Consider the following 18,106-nt stretch of genomic DNA (forward strand, 5'->3'; position numbering starts at 1 on the left):
GGCTAAGAAAGGATGTACTTAGTACTGACGTCCTCATTTACTTATTAAAGTAATGTAAAACTGCAGGATCCACATAAACCACTTTTGAGTTGGCATAACGATAGAATTCTCGATTAGACTTGGTCTGTATACCACTCATCCAGTTAACTGTGTCATTTCCAGGATAGAAAATCATTTGGATAGGAGAGCATTTAAAGGCCAAAAAAAAAAAAAAAAACTCTGGGACCTCCTTTATTCTTTTCAGACTTGCAAGGACTCAGGACCTGCTTGGGAACCTTGTGGAAGATTAAGTCCAGTCCCTTTGTTCTACAGATCGTCTTTTGTGATTGGTTTTTTTGTGTGTTTTAACAGTCTGGCTCTGTCACCCAGGTTGGAGGCAGGGATGCAATCGCAGCTTACAGTAACCTCAAACTCCTGAGCTCAAGTGATCCTCTCCCACCGCAGCCTCCCAAGTAGCTAGGACTACAGGTGTGTGCCACCACGCCTAGCCATTTTTTGTTTGTTTGTTTTTTGTTTTTGTAGAGACGAGCTCTCACTATGTTACCCAGGCTGGTCTTGAACCCCTGGCCTCAAGCAAGCCTCCTGCCTTGGCCTCCCATAATTTCATTTCTTATATGGGGGAAAAAAAATCATTATATAGATAGCTCTTACCTGTCCCATAAAGCCTGATTACCCTTTTTAAGCGAATTTTAGATAAATAAAAAGATTTGGGGATTCTAGTTGAAAGGAAAATGGGAATATCGAAGGGTTACAAACAACTGGCTAAGACAAATAAGTTAGGACTTGCAATTTTAGAGCCATGTCCTGATCACAGAAATGAAAGGTGGACACTGCTAGAATCAAATGTAGGTACTAGGATTACAAATAAGGACACAGAAGCAGCTATGTCATTAGCTCAAGAATATACTCGGGTCAGTTAACTATTAAGCATAAACCTCCACAGGAACCTACTGTTAGTTAGAGCTGGGAGACGCAGGGTTCACCAAGCCCAGTCTGTTCATTCTACAGGTGATGGACACAAGTCCAAGGCTGGCTCTGAGTCGAATCTGTCCGCGTCAACACAATGCTGCCGGAGCAGGAGGAGGTACAAAGATTTTTTTTCCCCCATATGTAAACCAAGGTCTGTTCACTAATACAGCATACAAAATTAGGAATTTGGGATAAAACACGAAGCAAATTATATCTTACAAAATTCTACCAACATCTGCTGGTCTTCAAACCTCACCTGACTTTCGATTGACTTGGTTCTGTGGAATAATGATCTGGCAGGAGTTGGCATCATTGGTGTTCTTGATGGGGTGGCTGAGGATGCAAATAACTCTGATCACCTGGCCCACTTTTTCTACCCGATCTTTTATGTAGCTGGGGTCACAGATGAGCTGCTTACAGCGAGCAATCTATAACAAAGCATTTAAGAAGACACTGAAGCGGACAAGGATATAGGGAAACACATCCCATGTTCATAGTTTGGAAGACTTAGTATTGTTAAGATATCAAAAACCATCCTAAAGTTCATATTGGTTCCCAAGGGATTGAATTCTGGAACAACCAAAACAATCTTAAAGAAGAACAGCAAAGCTGGAGGACTCACTCACTAAAAAGCTACAGTGATCAATTCAGTGTGGTACTGGCATAATGACAAACGTATGGACCAATGAAACGAGGAGAGAGCCAGAAATAAACCCTCGCATCCACAGTACAGTGATTTTTGACAAAGTTGCAAAGACCATTCAATGAGGGGAAAAAAAGTCATTTCAACAAACCGTCCTGGGAAAACTATCCACATGCAAAAGAATGAAGTTGGACCCTACCTGACACCATCCACAAAAACTAAAAATGGAACAAAGACCTAAATGTAGTATCTAAAACTATAAAACTCTTAGGAGAAAACAGTGCAAAAGCTTCATGACATTGGAGTTGGCAGTAATTCCTTGTATCTAAAACCAAAGACAGGCAACAAAGGAAAGAATTCATGAAAACAGGATTTCACGAAAATTTTAAAAATCCTGTGCATAGCCAGGCATGGTGGCATGTGCCTGTAACCCCAGCTACTTGGGAGGCTGAGTCAGGAGAATTGCTTGAGCCCAAGACTTTGAGTCCAGCTTGGGCAACACACAGCAAGACACTGTCTCTTTTAAAAAAACAATAAAGAAATTTTTGCATCAGAAGACACTAATCAAGAGTTGAGGCAACTCACAGAATGAGAGAAAATATCTGCAAATAAGGGATTAATAGCCACAATACATCAAGAACTCCTAAAACAACAAAAAAAAACCCTGATTCAAAAATGATCAAAGGGCTGGGCGCGGTGGCTCACATCTGTAATCCCAGCACTTTGGGAGGCCGAGACAGGCAGATCACCAGAGGTCAGGAGTTGGAGACCAGCCTGACCAACATGGAGAAACCCCGTCTCTACTAAAAATACAAAATTAGCTGGGCACGGTGGCACATGCCTGTAGTCCCAGCTACTCGGGAGGCTGAGGCAGGAGAATCACTTGAATCTGGGAGATGGAGGTTATGGTAAGCCGAGATCACGCCATTGCACTCCAGCCTGGGCAATGAGCAAAACTCCGTCTCAAAAGAAAAAAAAAAAAAAAAAAATCAAAGGACTTGAATAGACATTTTTCCAAAGAAGATATGTAAGTGGCCAATAAGCACATGCAAAGATGTTCAACATCACTAATCATAACTTCAGTGAGCTACTACCTCACAACCATTAAGATTGCTACTATCAAAACAAAATTAAGTGTCAAGGATATGGAGAAACTGGAACTTCTTGTGCACTACTGACAGGAATGTAAAATGGTCCAGCCACTATGGAAAATGGTATGGCAGTTTCTCAAACATTAAAAACAGAATTACCATATGATCTAGCAATTCCACTTCTGGGTACACACCCAAAAGAACTAAATGCATGGTCTTGATGAGACATTTGTACACCCATTTTCAGAGTAGCATTATTCACAATACATTCACAAAAACATGGAAGCAATCCAGGTATTGATGAATGGATAAGCAAACTATGGTCTATCTATCCATACATTGGAATATTATTCAGCCTTAAAAAGGAAATTCTGACACATGCTACAACACAGATGAACCATGGAGACATCATGCTAAGTGAAATAAACTAGTCACAAGAAGGCAAATACGATATTATTCCGTTTATATAAAATATAGTAGTTAAAATCATAGAGAAAGAAAGTAGAATGGTACTTGCCAGTGGCTAGAAGCAGAGAACGAGGAGTTATTACTTAATTGGTAGTTTCCTTTAGAAGAGGAAAAGTGAGCGCGGGCACAGTGGCTCACACCTATAAAATCCCAGCACTTTGGGAGGCCAAGGTGGGTGGATCATTTGAGGTTAGGAGTTCAAGACCAGCCTGGCCAACATGGGGAAACCCCGTCTCTACTAAAAATACAAAAACTAGCCAGGCGTGGTGGTATGCATCTATAATCCCAGCTACTTGGGGAGGCTGAGGCAGGAGAATCACTTGAATACGGGAGGCAGAGATTGCAGTGAGCCAAGATCATGCCACTGCACTCCAGCTTGGGCGACAGAGTGAGACTCCATCTCAAAAAAAAAGAAGAGGAAAAGTGTTATGGAGATGAATGGTGGTTGTGGTGGTTGTATAACGATGTGAATATATTTAATACCACTGAACTGTACACTTAACAATGGTTAAGATGGTAAATTCTGGCCGGGCGCAGTGGCTGACGCCTGTAATCCCAGCACTTTGGGAGGCCGAGGCAGGCGGATCACCTGAGGTCAGGAGTTTGAGACCAGCCTGGCCAACCTGGTGAAACCCCATCTCTACTAAAAATACAAAAATTAGCTGGGTGTGGTGGTGGGCACCTGTAATCCCAGCTACTCGGGAGGCTGAGGCAGGAGAATTGCTTGAACCTAGGAGGCAGAGGTTGCAGTGAGCCAAGATCACGCCACTGCACTCCAGCCTGGGCAACAAAGTGAGACTGTCTCAAAAAAAAAAAAAAGATGGTAAATTTTATGGGTACTTTATCACAAAAAAAAAAATTGGAGGGAAAAAGACTAATATTCAGTGTCTATAATGTTTTAAACAGTATATTAATGTAATTTTCCCTTGAATATAATCTGTTATCTTCATAATCTAATGAATATAAAAGTCAACGTAATTATTGAACTGTCGGTAACTACTGAAACTAGCTTTGCCAATTATCCCTACTATTTTCTCCTTGAACAGATATATGAACTGTAAATCCTGTTCAAATACTAGGAAAACTGTGTTGCACAGTATTCAGAAGTTTTAGAATTGGGCAGATCAGGGTTCAAATCCTGGCTCTACCTAACCTCAAAGGATTGTTGTTAGGACTAAAATTCAGCCATGTCCAGCCCCTTGAATGCAAGGACATTTTTGCTTATTTGTGGTGGCAGACATCACGAAATTATGCACAGACCCTTTTTCCAGCTATCATTACTGTTAGCATATTTTATGTGTGACCCAAGACAATTCTTCCTCTTCCAATGTGGCGCAGGGAAGCCAAAAGGTTGGACATTAGTGAACTAAATGAAATGGTGTAAAAAAGTCTGTCATTATAGGTGGGTGTCCTGACAAAAAATAAATGCTCAGCAAATGTACTCTACATAGACTAAAATCCTTATCATCTTAAGGCTATGCTTCCTAAGAAAAACTTGAATTGCAAGATAAATGTATTATAGCCTCCTTCCCTTTCATATCAAAGCCCTGAAGTTTCAGAAACACAAAGAATGAAACAAAAGAAAAATACAGAATAAAAATAACTTTCAGAAGACAGATTAAAACATTTATCCCTGGCCGAGCGCAGTGGCTCACACCTGTAATCCCAGCACTTTGGGAGGCCGAGGCAGGCAGATCACGAGGTCAAGAAACCGAGACCAGCCTGGCCAACATGGTGAAACCCCATCTCTACTAAAAATACAAAAATTAGCTGGGCATGGTGGCACGTGCCTGTAGTCCCAGCTACTTGGGGGGCTGAGGCAGGAGAATCGCTTGAACCCGGAAGGCAGAAGTTGCAGTAACCAAGATCGCGCCACTGCACTCCAGCCTGGCGACTGAGAAGAAAAAAAAAAAAAACACCATTTATCTCTATCTCCTAAACAACTATTATGCTGAAAGTACAAGCAGTGTTACTGTCCCTGATGAAGATCTTCCAGTGGAACACGATGTGGAGATGGAAGACAGTGATACTGATGACCCCAACCCCACAAAGGTGACTGAGTGAAGTTTGTTGGACCTGGATGGTAAACAGTGCTATTTGTGCTGATATACCTGAGAATTAAGTTAGCATTAACAAAACCTAGTAATGTACATGTCAAACAAAATATGACTTCTTTTGTGCTTTGTAACTTCATTTAAAGCAGATAAGCCAATCACACTACGACAGTCAAGATGAAACGGGGTTATAAAGAAGTTGCCTAAAATATATGTTCAAAAGACCCAATTAAGTAACAGTCTAGAAGGCCAGGCACAGTGGCTCATGCCTGTAATCCCAACACTTTGGGAGGCTGAGGCGGGCGGATCACTTGGGGCCGGGAGTTCGAGACCAGCCTGGCCAACATGGTGAAACCCCATCTCTACTAAAAATACATAAATTAGCCAGGCATGGTGGCATGCATCTGTAATTCCAGCTACTCGGGAGGCTGAGGTAGGAGAATCACTTGAACCTGGAAGGTGGAGGGTGAAGTGAGCTGAGATCACGCCACTGCACTCCAGCCTCGGCGACAGAGCAAAACGATTTGATGTCTCAAATAAATAATTAAATAACATTTTAGTAGATAAAACATACAAATCTAACATCACCCAGCACAGGAATTTACATCCTCAGGTGTATAATGACTGAGGGCTGTGGGTGCGGAACACTGTGATTCCAATTCTACCTCAGCCATTCATTAAATTGTGTGCCCTTGTAGATGTTTCTTCATTTAAGCCTCCAGGTATAACCTGGACATAATACCCGCCTCTTAGGATCCTTGTAAGGAATAAATGAGTTTGAAAATGTGCTTCACAAATTATTATCAGGCTTTTTTTGCCCCAAGTCAGTCCTGTATTTTCTCTCCCTTACTCATTGTCCCCTTACACCAGCTACCAAACTCTGATCTCAAACTTTCATTTCCAGTGAGACCTAAATAACTGAAGATGCCCCCCACCCCACCACCCAGGAGGTTGCTACATTCCCACACAGCTTAATGTTAAAAAGATAAAGCTTAGACTTTTAGAATGCCAGTGAGACAGTAAAGCAGTGCACTTTGAAGTGCATCCTCTACTGCAAGAACCGTTGCAGACAGTAACAGTGTCAAATGGCAGAAGAATTAATTCATATGGTGATAAAGGGAAACGATCTTTTTTTCCTTGTGATTTTTTTTTCAGTAGCATCCACATCACCTAAGAGGTTTCAAGAAAATGCAGAGCCTTCTCAGACCTACTGATTAGAACATGCACTAGAACCAGATTAATGATGCTTTATATATAATTCACATTTGAGAAATGCTGCTCAAAACCCCACCCGTGTAGGTGGCCTGCAAGTACAGTTCAATTTCAATGAAAATTTGGGAGACAGGCACAACCCAAACTCTATAAATACAGAATACTTACTATTTAGAGCTCACCCATAATGCATATTTCAATATTAAAATAATCAACTGACAACAAAAAAGATGCTTTTAAAACAAAGCACAGCAACTGTAATTAGTCCTTAGTCACAATAAACATTAACTTCCCATACAGAAATCATATGCATCAGTGTCCACACCAAAATCAATATTTAGAATACACAACTTTCTTCACAAGAACATAGTAATTTTTTTCATTTTAAAAGCTACTTACTTCTCCTTCAGATTTTACACCAATTACTTTTCCATTCTGTACAATGATTTCTTCAATGGGTTTATTCAGCATATAGGTACCTCCATAAATAGCACTTAGCCTGGAAAATTTTTAAAATCCCAATTAATAATATATAGTCGTTTCAACTCCTAAAGTCCCCTTTCTTAGATCTTAATGAGTTATAGACAATATACATTTGTTCAATTTCCTTCTAGAAAGATGTCAGCTTAGAAGTGATTAAAGCATGAAAACAGAGTCAAAAACACAAACATAATCAGTTATAAATACGAAGTCAAAAAAAAATCACTAACCAGGCACTTGTCTTTCGAGCTGCCCACTCGGCCCTCCTCCAAGTGTACTTTCTTTCCTTCCTTTCATTCCTGCCCTAAAGCTTTTCAATAAACGTCCACTCCTGCTCTAAAACTTGCCTCAGTCTCTCCTTCTACCTTATGCCCTTTGGTCATTCTTTCTTCTGAGGAGTAAAGAACTGAGGTTGCTGCAGACCCGTACGGATTCATCTCAGCACGGTAACATATTTTGGTGCCTGTGACTCGGCTACCTTCCACCAGCAACACATTTGGTGCTGTGTGACTCGGATACATTCCCTAGTAGTAAGAGACCTCTACACCTCATTTTCTTTGGCTGGAGGCGTTCAACCCCCATACGCGGTTTTCTTCTCCCCTTTCCACTCTCCCGCTTGCTAACCAATCACCGGAACAGTTCCTCTCGGCCGCAGCGGCTCTGCATCCATAGCTTATCCCTCCGCTCACCCTGATGGATGGCTCTTCGGGGTCCACACTGAGCAGACCTGAGACACTAATGGCCCTCCTGGACAGGAGGCTCGCGAGTGTGGTGAGGCTAAAGCCTAAAGCCATGCGATGTCTGGGTTTTACTCTGCTTCTTCAACTAAAATTGGCTCTTTCCCAAAACCCCACACTGTCTATTCTCCTGTTTTTCCTTGTGTGTGTGTTCTAAAATGGCCTTGTGCAGTCGCGGGACTATCCACATCAGAGGCAAATCTGCCATTTCTCTGGATTCACACCCAGGGGAAGGGGAAGGGCAAGGGCAAGGCCAAGGGAAGGGCTGACCAGTAATAGCTATATTAGCTAATCCTCTGGCATATAAATAAAACTATGGACTTAAAACACTATCAGAAGGAACTGAAGGCAGTGGTTCACGCCTAATGCCACCACTTTGGGAAGCCGAGGCCAACAGATGGCTTGAACGCAGGAGTTTAAGACCAGCCTTGGCAACATGCTGAAACCCTGTTTCTACAACAAATAGAAAAATTAACCAGGCACGGTGGCACTCATCTGTAGTCCCAGCTACCCGGAATGCTGAAGTGGCAGCATCACTTGAGCCTGAGAGGTCGAGGCTGCAGTAAGTCGTGATCACACCACTGCACTCCAGCCCGGGTAACAAAGCAAAATGCTGTCTCAAAAAAAGATAGTAATAAAGTGGGGGGGAAAAGGCAGCACTGGAGAATGACTTAAAGCAGCAAAAACCAGAGACTGAAGAAACTCTTGAAAGGAACCAAGTGGGTGAGAGCTTTATGTAGTTTATATGGTTTTCCCCTCGGGCAGCAACTTCCCTAGTCCTTGCAACATGGTACAGCTACAACAGAAGCACAATGCCTGCAGTCCTATTGATTTGAGATGTGACAGAATTTGGGGCGGCCAGAGGAGATGAAAATTGTAGGGGGAAATTTCACAAAAGAGGGAGCCTCAAAAGAAGGAGCCAACAAATCTATGATAAAATATCTTCAAATCCTTAACTACCTCCAGAAGTGCTCACACAGGAGGGAGAAGCCAAGGAATCCACCAGAAATAAACAGCTGAAAGGCTCAAAGAGGTTAGCAGAGATTATAGAGGAAGGGCAGAAGAAAAAATGTGTTTGAAGTTTAAAATTGCCATGTTCAAAGGAGCTTGCTTACTCCAGAGGAGTAACGTTTAAGAATAAGCAAAGGCCACTTGCGCGTGTGACGTCATGGCACCGTGCGTGGCAGCAGCAGCAGCGCAGGTGGCAGGCCCTTGGAGCAGTGCTGGAGGAGGAAGTGGTGAGGTTGTTGCTCCCTCTGCGCCCCACTGCTGGCTCTTGAACGCAGAGAGGGGCCACAGTCTCTGCGGCTGCATCGCGCTTCCCTGCAGTCCCCTCCATGTTTCCCTGCACCACTGCTCCCCTTCCTAAGGCTGCCACTTACCCTGGGGTCTATGAAAATAATGGATCCCTCAACCTGGCTCATCAACAGAGCAGACGAACAGACCATTTATCAGCAACTACAAAGAAGCTATTTCTTGTCACAAAAAGGCTGCGGCATATCCTTCAGAAGCCGTGAAGCTGACAGTCTGAGCAGGCTCATTTTTCACTGGAATTGCAAAGGAATAGGAAACAGCGCCTCCTCATCCAAGACAGGTGGAAAAGGGCCCAGCGTGAAGAAAGACTGAAAGCCCAGCAGAACATAGGATGTAGCTGCCCATCTCACAAACCCTCTGCTGAGGATGCAGAGAGCCAGAGCCCCCTTTCTCAGAAGTACAGCCCTTTCACAGAGAAATGCCTGCCTGAGATTCAAGGGATCTTTGACAGGGATCCAGACACGCTACTATTTTTACTTTAGCAAGAGTGAGCCAGCAGAGCCATGTATTAGAAGCAAAGGCCCGAAAGATAAAACAATTATAGAGAAGCAGATTTGAAGAGGCATGTAGAATTCCTTGTGGCTGAGAATGAAAGATTAAGGAAAGAAAATAAACAACTCAAGGCTGAAAAGGGCAGACTTCTAAATGGTCCAATAGAAAAGGAGCTGGATGTAGATGCTGATTTTGTAGAAAAGTCAGAGTTATGGAGCTTGCCGCCACATTCAGAAACTGCTACAGCCTCTTTAACCTGGCAGAAGTTTGCAGCAAATACCAGGAAAGCCAAGGACATTCCAATCCCCAATCTTCCTCCCTTGGATTTTCCATCTCCAGAACTTCCCCTTATGGAGCTGAGGATATTCTGAAAGGATTTATGAATAATTAAAATGGAAGGCCATAGAAGAGGGGAGAAGAGGAAATAATGCGAAAACAGTTAATCCAGCAAAAAAATTAAAAGGGAAAACCACATAGAAGGGTAATCCCGGAAATGCTTCATCTGGCGGACTGTGGGAGAAGAGGCATTGCCAGGACTTGGCAAACAGTCACTGTGAAATGTATCTGATTCACTGACTCGAGCTAATGATTCCAACTTAGTACACACTAAATTCATGGAGGTTCAGTTTCTCCAGATACAAACCAAATGGCTACATAGAATAATTTTTTCAAGCAACAATTACTTTTCTTGTCTTCAGGGTTAAAATGCATAAAAGTTATGCCAGGCAGGGTGGCTCATGCCTGTAATCCCAGCACTTTGAAAGGCCGAGGCGGGTGGATCACCTGAGGTCAGGAGTTCAAGACCAGCCTGGCCAACATGGTGAAACACTATCTCTACAAAAAATACAAAAATTAGCCGGGCATGATGGCAGGTGCCTGAAATCCCAGCTACTCAGGAGGCTGAAGTGAGAGAATCGCTTGAACCCAGGAGGCGGAGGTTGCAGTGAGCCAAGATCATGCCATAGCAACTCCAGCCTGGGTGACGGAGTGAGACTCCATCTCAACACAGTCATTTCTCAAAAGAAAACATTTATGCAGTCAAGAAACATGAAAAAAAGCTCATCATCACTGGTCATTAGAGAAATACAAATCAAAACCACAAAACCATGTGAGAAACCGTCTCACGCCAGCTGGAATGGTGATCGTTAAAAAGCCAGGAAACAGCAGATGCTGGAGAGGATGTGGAGAAATAGGAATACTTTTACGCTGTTGGTGGGAGTGTAAATTAGTTCAACCACTGTGGAAGACAGTGTGGCGATTCCTCAAGGATCTAGAACCAGAAATACCATTTGACCCAGCAATCCCATTACTGGGTATATACCCAAAGGATTATAAATCATGCTACTGTAAGGACACATGCACACATATGTTTACTGCAGCACTGTTCACAATAGCAAAGACTTGGAACCAACCCAAATATCCATCAATGATAGACAGGATAAAGAAAATGTGGCACATATACACCATGGAATACTATGCAGCCATAAAAAAGGATGAGTTCATGTCCTTTGCAGGGACATGGATGAAGCTGGAAACCATCATTCTCAGTTAACTAACACAGGAACAGAAAACCAAATACCGCATGTTCTCACTCATAAGTGGGAGTTGAACAATGACAACACATGGACACAGGGAGAGGAACATCACACACCGGGGCCTGTCAGGGGATGGGGGCTAGGGAGGGATAGCACTAGAAGTACCTAATGTAGATGATGGGTTGATGAGCACAGCAAAACACCATGGCACATGTATACCTATGTAACAAACCTGCACGTTCTGTACATGTACCCCAGAACTTAAAGTATAATTTAAAAAAAAGTATAAAAGTACGTTATGCATAATCTATAATGCCATAAATGATCATGCAAAACTTAAATAATATGGTGGCCTGAGGGGCTGCCTTGTAATTGAAACATGCTTTCTTTCATGCATTGACTATATGCATTTTGTTAATGCGCATTTTGTTTAAATAAGTTGTGTAAGACACACACCTTTCTAGATGAAACTATACGTGTATGCCACACTTTGCACTACTAATGATCACCTCAAGACTATCAGGAGAAATATTTATGAAGAAAGGAACCAAATTATTAGTTATGCTTTTTTAAACAAATTACCAGTTTACATAATTAATAAGGGTGCATTTTAAATTCTAACTTTGTTTATTGTATAATGTACCATTTAAAAATACCAAGGAGGAAATATCCTTTGCTTTTAATGATGCATGAGTGGAAGTAATGCTAGTTGGCAGTATTTGATTGTAAGAAATCAATAAATTGTGATTTAAAAAAAATCAGCAAACAACAAAAGGAAAAACTAAAAGGACCCACTTTAACAAGGTGTAAAATCCAGTCTCCACAAATGCAAGATGAACAGTCAATAAAAAATGTAACTGCCTACTCAAACCAAAACCAACTTTTCAGAGGAAGAATCCGGCATCTCAACAAACTATCAATTCATGTGTCCAGTATACAATCCGACATTACTAGACATGGGAAGAAACAGAAAACTGTGATCTAAAGAAAACAGAAAAACAAACAATAGAAACAGATGCCCAAATGTTAAAATACGCAGTTTAAAAGCAGCTATTATAAATATGTTCAAGAATATTATATGTTCAAGAATATGTTCCAGAACAAATATCCTTGTTCAAAGATACATATTCAAGGATAAATATGTTGTTATAAATGTACTCAAAACAGTCAAGTAAATAGAGAATATCACAAAAATGAAAACTATAGGCCGGGAACGGTGACTCATGCCTGTAAAGCAGCAGTTTGGGAGGCTGAGGCGGGCGGGTCACAAGGTCAGGAGATGAGACCATCCTGGCCAACATGGTGAAACCCCATCTCTACTAAAAATACAAAAATTACCCGGGTGTGGTGGCATGTGCCTGTAATCCCAGCTACTTGGGAGGCTGAGGCAGGAGAATCGCTTGAACCCGGGAGGCGGAGGTTGCAGTGAGCTGAGATCGCGCCACTGCACTTCAGCCTGGGTGACTCCGTCTCGAAAAAAAAAAATGAGAAAAAAGAAAACTATAGAAAATGGGAACTCTAGATCTAGACAGTATAAAAAAATTAAAATTCACTGAATGAGATTAACAGCCTATTGAAAATAGCAGAAAAGGTCAGTAAACTTGAAGCCACATGAACAGGCATTCTCTGATATGAAGCACAGAGAGGGGAAAAAAAAAAGTTTGATGCTTTTTTTTTTTTTTGTAAGAGACAGGGTCCTGCTCTGTCACCCACACTGAAATGCAGTGGTATGATCACGGCTCACTGCAGTCTCAACCTCCCAGGCTCAAGGGATCCTCCCACTCAGCCTCCCGAATAGCTGGGACTACAGGCATGCATCACCACACCCAGCTAATTTTTTGTGTTTTTCTAGAGACAGGGTTTCGCCAGGTTGCCTAGTCTGGTCTCCAACTCCTGGGCTTCAAGTGATCCACCCACCTCACCTTCCCAAAGTGCTGCAATTACAGGCATGAGCCACCATGCTCACCTAAGCCCAGAAGTTCAACACCAGCCTGGGCAACATGGTGAGACTCCATCTCTACAAAAATACAAAAGTTAGCCAGGTGGGGTGGTGCATGCCTATAGTCCCTACTACTCAAGAGGCTGAGATGGGAAGATCCCTTTAGCCCAGGAGGCAGAGGTTGCAATGAGCCAAGATCATGCCACTGCACTCTAGCATGGGTGACAGAGTAAGATCGTGTCTCCAAAAAACAAACAAACAAACAAACAAACAAACAAACAAACAAAAACCAAACTATAAATATAAGTGAACTTAATGTGACAAAACCATCTACAAAAAAAAAAAAACTATAGAGAACATATTTAATAGTAAAATATTTACTAGATTCCCCGTAAAACTGGGAACAAAGCAAGGACGTCCATTCTCATCCCTGCGACATTATCAGGAAGTCCTAACAAGTGCAATAAAGGTAAGTGGGGGAAAAACACATAAAAGTTATAAAAGAAGAATCTCTTTATTCACAGATGACATGACTGTGTAGAAGGATAATTCTAAGAAATATATAAAACTAGAAAAACTAGTAAGTGAACTAGTAAAACTTAAGTACAAGATCATAGGATACAACGTCAACATACAATTATATTTCTGTATACCAGCAGCAAACAATTTCAACATAAAATTAAGACAATTTCATTAACAGCAGCATCAATACAAAATACATTAACAGCGGCATCAGTACAAAGAGATTGAACAAAAATGTGATAGATCTCTACAATGAAAGCTGTAAAACACTGCTGAGAAGAAAACCACATGGAGAACAATCATATTTATGGACTGGCAGACTCAGCATAATTAAGATGATCATTTTCTCCAAACTCATCTACAAATTTAACTCAATATCAAAATCCCAACAAGCATGTTTTCTAGAAATTGACAATCTGATTTTAAAAACGTATATGGAAATGCGAACACCCAAAACAAATTCTGAAGAAAAAGTTGGCGAAAGTGTTATCACCTACTTCAAGACTTAATATAAAACTATAATTATCCAGACAGTGTACTACTGGCATAGGAAATACAAATCACTGAAACAAAACTGAGTCCCAAAACAAACTCATATGTAGCCAACTGATTTCCCACAAAGGCACCACGACTACCTAGAAAAGGAAGTCTTTCCAACAAATGCAGCTAAAACAACTAAATATTCGTATGTAAAAAAAAAAGAACCTCAAGTCTTACCTCATCCCACACACCAACACTGTCTCAAGATGAATCAGATTTAAATGCACAGATAAAATTATAAAACTTCTAAAAAAAAAAAAAAAAAGACAATAGGAGAGTATTTCTGTGCCCTTGGGGGCAAGTAAAAGACTTCTAAAATAGGGCCAGGCGCAGTGGCTCACGCTTGTAATCCCAGCACTTTGGGAGGCCAAGGCAGGCAGATCACGAAGTCAGCAGATCGACACCATCCTGGCTAACACAGTGAAACCCCGTCTCTACTAAAAATACAAAAAATTAGCCGGGCGCGGTGGCAGGCGCCTGTAGTCCCAGCTACTCAGGAGGCTGAGGCAGGAGAATGGCGTGAACCCAGGAGGCGGAGCTTGCAGTGAGCCGAGACAGTGCCACTGCAATCCGGCCTGGGCAAAACACCCAGACTCTGTCTCCAAAAAAAAAAAAAGACTTCTAAAATAGGACCCAAAAGGCTATAAACATTAAAAAAATTTTTTCTTTGATATACTGGACTTCATCAAAATGTAACACTTCTAGGTCAGGCACTGTGGCTCATGCCTGTAATCCCAGCACTTTGGGAAGCCAAGGCAGGTGGATCACTTGAGGTCAGGAGTTAGAGACCAGCCTGTTCAATAACAGCAAAACCCCGTCTACCCAAAATACAAAAATTAGCCAGGCCTGGTGGCACATGCATGTAGTCCCAGCTACTCAGGAGGCTGAGGCATGAGAATTGCTTGAACCTGGGAGGCAGAGGTTGCAGTGAGCCAAGATCACGCCAGTGCACTCTAGCCTGGGCAACAGAGCAAGACTCTATCTCAAAAAAAAAAGTTAACACTTATGCTTATCAAAAGACCAGCCATAAACTGGGAGAAAATATTCTTAATACATATATGACAAAAGACTTGCCACCATCATACACCAAGATCTCCTACAAGTCAAAAACAGAAAGACAATCCAATCTTTAGAAATGTGCAAAAGACTTGAACAATCACAGCACAAAATTATACAAATGGTCAATAAGCTCATGAAAAGGTGAGCAACATGAGTCAAGAAATACAAATTAAAACCATAATGAGATAGCGTTTCACACCCACTTGGGCAATTAAAATTAAAAACTTACAATACTAAATGTTGACAAGGATGTGGAGCAACTAGAACTCTCACACACTGCTGAGTGTATACACAATGACACAACCACTCCAGAACACTGTTTTACAGTTTCTTATGAATTCAGACTTCTATCTGCCACATCAGTCAGCAATTTCACTCCCAGTATTTACCCAAAAGGAAATGAAACCTATATCCCCACAGAAAGTGTTTTACATAAAAATTTCAGTGCCTTCATTCATAATAGCCAAAAACTGAAAACTAACTAGATGTCCACCAAAAGGAGAATTATATGCTCATATAATTCATACAAAGGAATTCTACTCAACAATTAAAAAAAAAGAATTGGCCAGGCACAATGGCTCACACCTGTAATCCCAGCACATTGGGAGGCCAAGGTGGGTGGATCACTTGAGGTCAGGAGTTCAAGACCAGACTGACCAACATGGTGAAACCCCATCACTACTAACTATAAAAAATTAGCCGGATGTGGTGGTGCATGCATGTAATCCCAGCTCCTTGGGAGGCTGAGGCAGGAGAATCACTGGAACCCAGGGGGTGGAGGTTGCAGTGAGCTGAGACTGCACCACAGCACTCCAGCCTGGGCAACAAGAGTGGAACTCCATCTCCAAAAAAAAGAATTACTGACACATGCATCAATATGGATGAATCTCAAAAAATGAAAAAGACACAAATGAGAACATATTGTATTATTCCTTTTACATGAACTTTGAGAACAAGCAAAAGTAATCTATAGTGACAGAAATCACAGAGGTGGTTGCTGGGGATGGGGGGCAGTATTCATTATGAGGTGACACAAGGGAACTTTATGGGGTGAGGAAAATGTTCTATACCTTCACTCAGGTTTTAGTTAAACCCAGGACAGGGATAGGTCTATAAATTTATCAAACTGATTTTTTTTAAATATATATAGTTATAAAATAAAAAATACAAGAATAGCTACTTCTGCTCGCTTCTGGTGTCCATTTACATGAAATATATTTTTCCACCCCTTTACCTTAAGTTTGAGTCCTTTTGTGTCTGGTGAATCTCTTGAAGACAGCAGATACTTGGTTGATGAGTTCTTATCCATTCTGCTATTCTGTATCTTTAAAGTGGAGCAAGTAGGCCATTTACATTCAACATTAGTATTGAGATTTGAGGTACTATTCTATTCATCGTGCCATTTGTTTGCCTGAACACCTTGTTTTTTTTCTTCATTGTGTTATTGTTTTATAGGTCCTGTGTGATTTATGCTTTAAGGAGATACAATTTTGGTATTTTGAGAATTTGTTTCAAGATTTGGAGCTCCTTTTAGCAGTTCTTATAGTGCTGGCTTGGTAGTGGCAAATTCTCTCAGCACTTGTTTGTGTGAAAAAGACTACTTTCCTTCATTTATGAAGCTTTGTTTCACTGGATACAAAATTACTGGCTGATAACTTAAGGAGGCTAAAGACAGGATCCCAATCCCTTCTAGCTTTTAGAGTTTCTGCTGAGAAATCTGTTAATCTGATAGGTTTTCCTTTACAGGTTACCTGAGGCTTTTGACTCACAGCTCTTAAGATTCTTTCCTTCATCTTGACTTTAGTTAACCTGATGACTATGTGCCTAGGTGATGATCTTTTGGTGATGAATTTCCCAGGTGTTCTTTAAGCTTCTTGTATTTGGATGTCTAGATCTCTAGCAAGGCCGGGGAAGTTTTCCTCAATTAATCCCTCAAATTTGTTTTCCAAACCTTTAGATTCCTCTTCTTCCTTGGGAACACCAATTATTCTTAGGCTTGGTTGTTTAACGAACTTATTGGAGGCTGCGTTCATTTTTTTTTATTCTTTTTTGTCTTTGTCAGATTGGGCTAATTCAAAAGCCTTGTCTTCGAACTCTGAAATTTCTTTCTTCTACTTATTCAATTCTATTGCTGAGACTTTCCAGTGCATTTTGCATGTCTCTAAGTGTGTCCCTTGATTTTCAGAAGTTGTGATTATTTATTTACGCTATTTTCCTGGAAATTTTTCCATTCATATCCTGTATCACTTTTTTTATTTTGCTAAGTTGGACTTCACCTTTCTCTCGTGCCTCCTTGATTGGCTTAATAATGACCTTGTGAATTCTTTTTCTGGCAGTTCAGAGATTTTTGTCTTGGTTTAGATCCATTGCTGGTAAGCTAGTGTGACCTTTTCAGAGTGTCAAAGAACCCTGTTTTGTCATATTACCCCAGTTGTTTTTCCAGTTCCTTCTCATCTGGATAGACTATGTCAGAGGGAAGATCTGGAACTCAAGGGCTGCTGTTCAGATTCTTTTGTCCCACAGGGATGCTCCCTTGATGTGGTGCTCTCCCCTTTCCCCTAGGGATGGGGCTTCCTGAGAGCCAAACTGCAGTGATTGTTATTTCTCTTCTCGATCTAGCCGCCCAGTGGAGATAATCAGGCTCTAAACTGGTACTGGAGAGTGTCTGCAAAGAGTCCTGTGATGTGATCTGTCTCCAGGTCTCTCAGGCGTGGATACCAGCACTTACTCTGGTGGAGGTAACAGGGGTGTGAAGTAGATTCTGTGAAGGTCCTTGGTTGTATTTTTGTTAAGTGCGCTGGTTTTGTATTGGCTGGCCTCCAGCCAGGAGTTGGCACTTACAAGAGCACATCAGCTACAGTTGTATAAAACTGGATTTTTTTTTTAACTGAAGATATCCGTGCATATCATTATATGTTAATTTTATTTCAATAAAAACAAAAAGCATCTTATTACTCATAGACTGATCTCATCTCATTATTTAAACTATATCTCATATACACATTATGTTGAAGATGAGGTTTTGGATCACTGAGGTTTTAAACACAGGCT

The 18,106-nt window shown here is 41.3% G+C and overlaps 1 protein-coding gene and 1 pseudogene across 2 annotated transcripts in view; one reads left to right on the forward strand and one right to left on the reverse strand.

The window, feature by feature from the left end:
* Positions 1 to 18,106, reverse strand: part of GDI2 (GDP dissociation inhibitor 2) — a 50,706-nt gene that overhangs the window by 1,773 nt on the left and 30,827 nt on the right. For both annotated transcript variants that reach the window (XM_003827789.6, XM_034929888.3), the window contains exons 7-8: positions 6,837 to 6,936; positions 1,226 to 1,397 (exon numbers count right to left, since the gene is read on the reverse strand). In XM_003827789.6, the coding sequence (XP_003827837.1) occupies positions 1,226 to 1,397; positions 6,837 to 6,936 (272 nt within the window). The remainder of the gene's footprint in view (positions 1 to 1,225; positions 1,398 to 6,836; positions 6,937 to 18,106) is intronic.
* LOC129393175 (nuclear receptor-binding factor 2-like) lies at positions 8,992 to 18,106 on the forward strand (annotated as a pseudogene).

The sequence above is a fragment of the Pan paniscus genome, chromosome 8 (assembly GCF_029289425.2).
Source record: "Pan paniscus chromosome 8, NHGRI_mPanPan1-v2.0_pri, whole genome shotgun sequence".
Classification (NCBI taxonomy): Eukaryota; Metazoa; Chordata; class Mammalia; order Primates; family Hominidae; genus Pan; species Pan paniscus.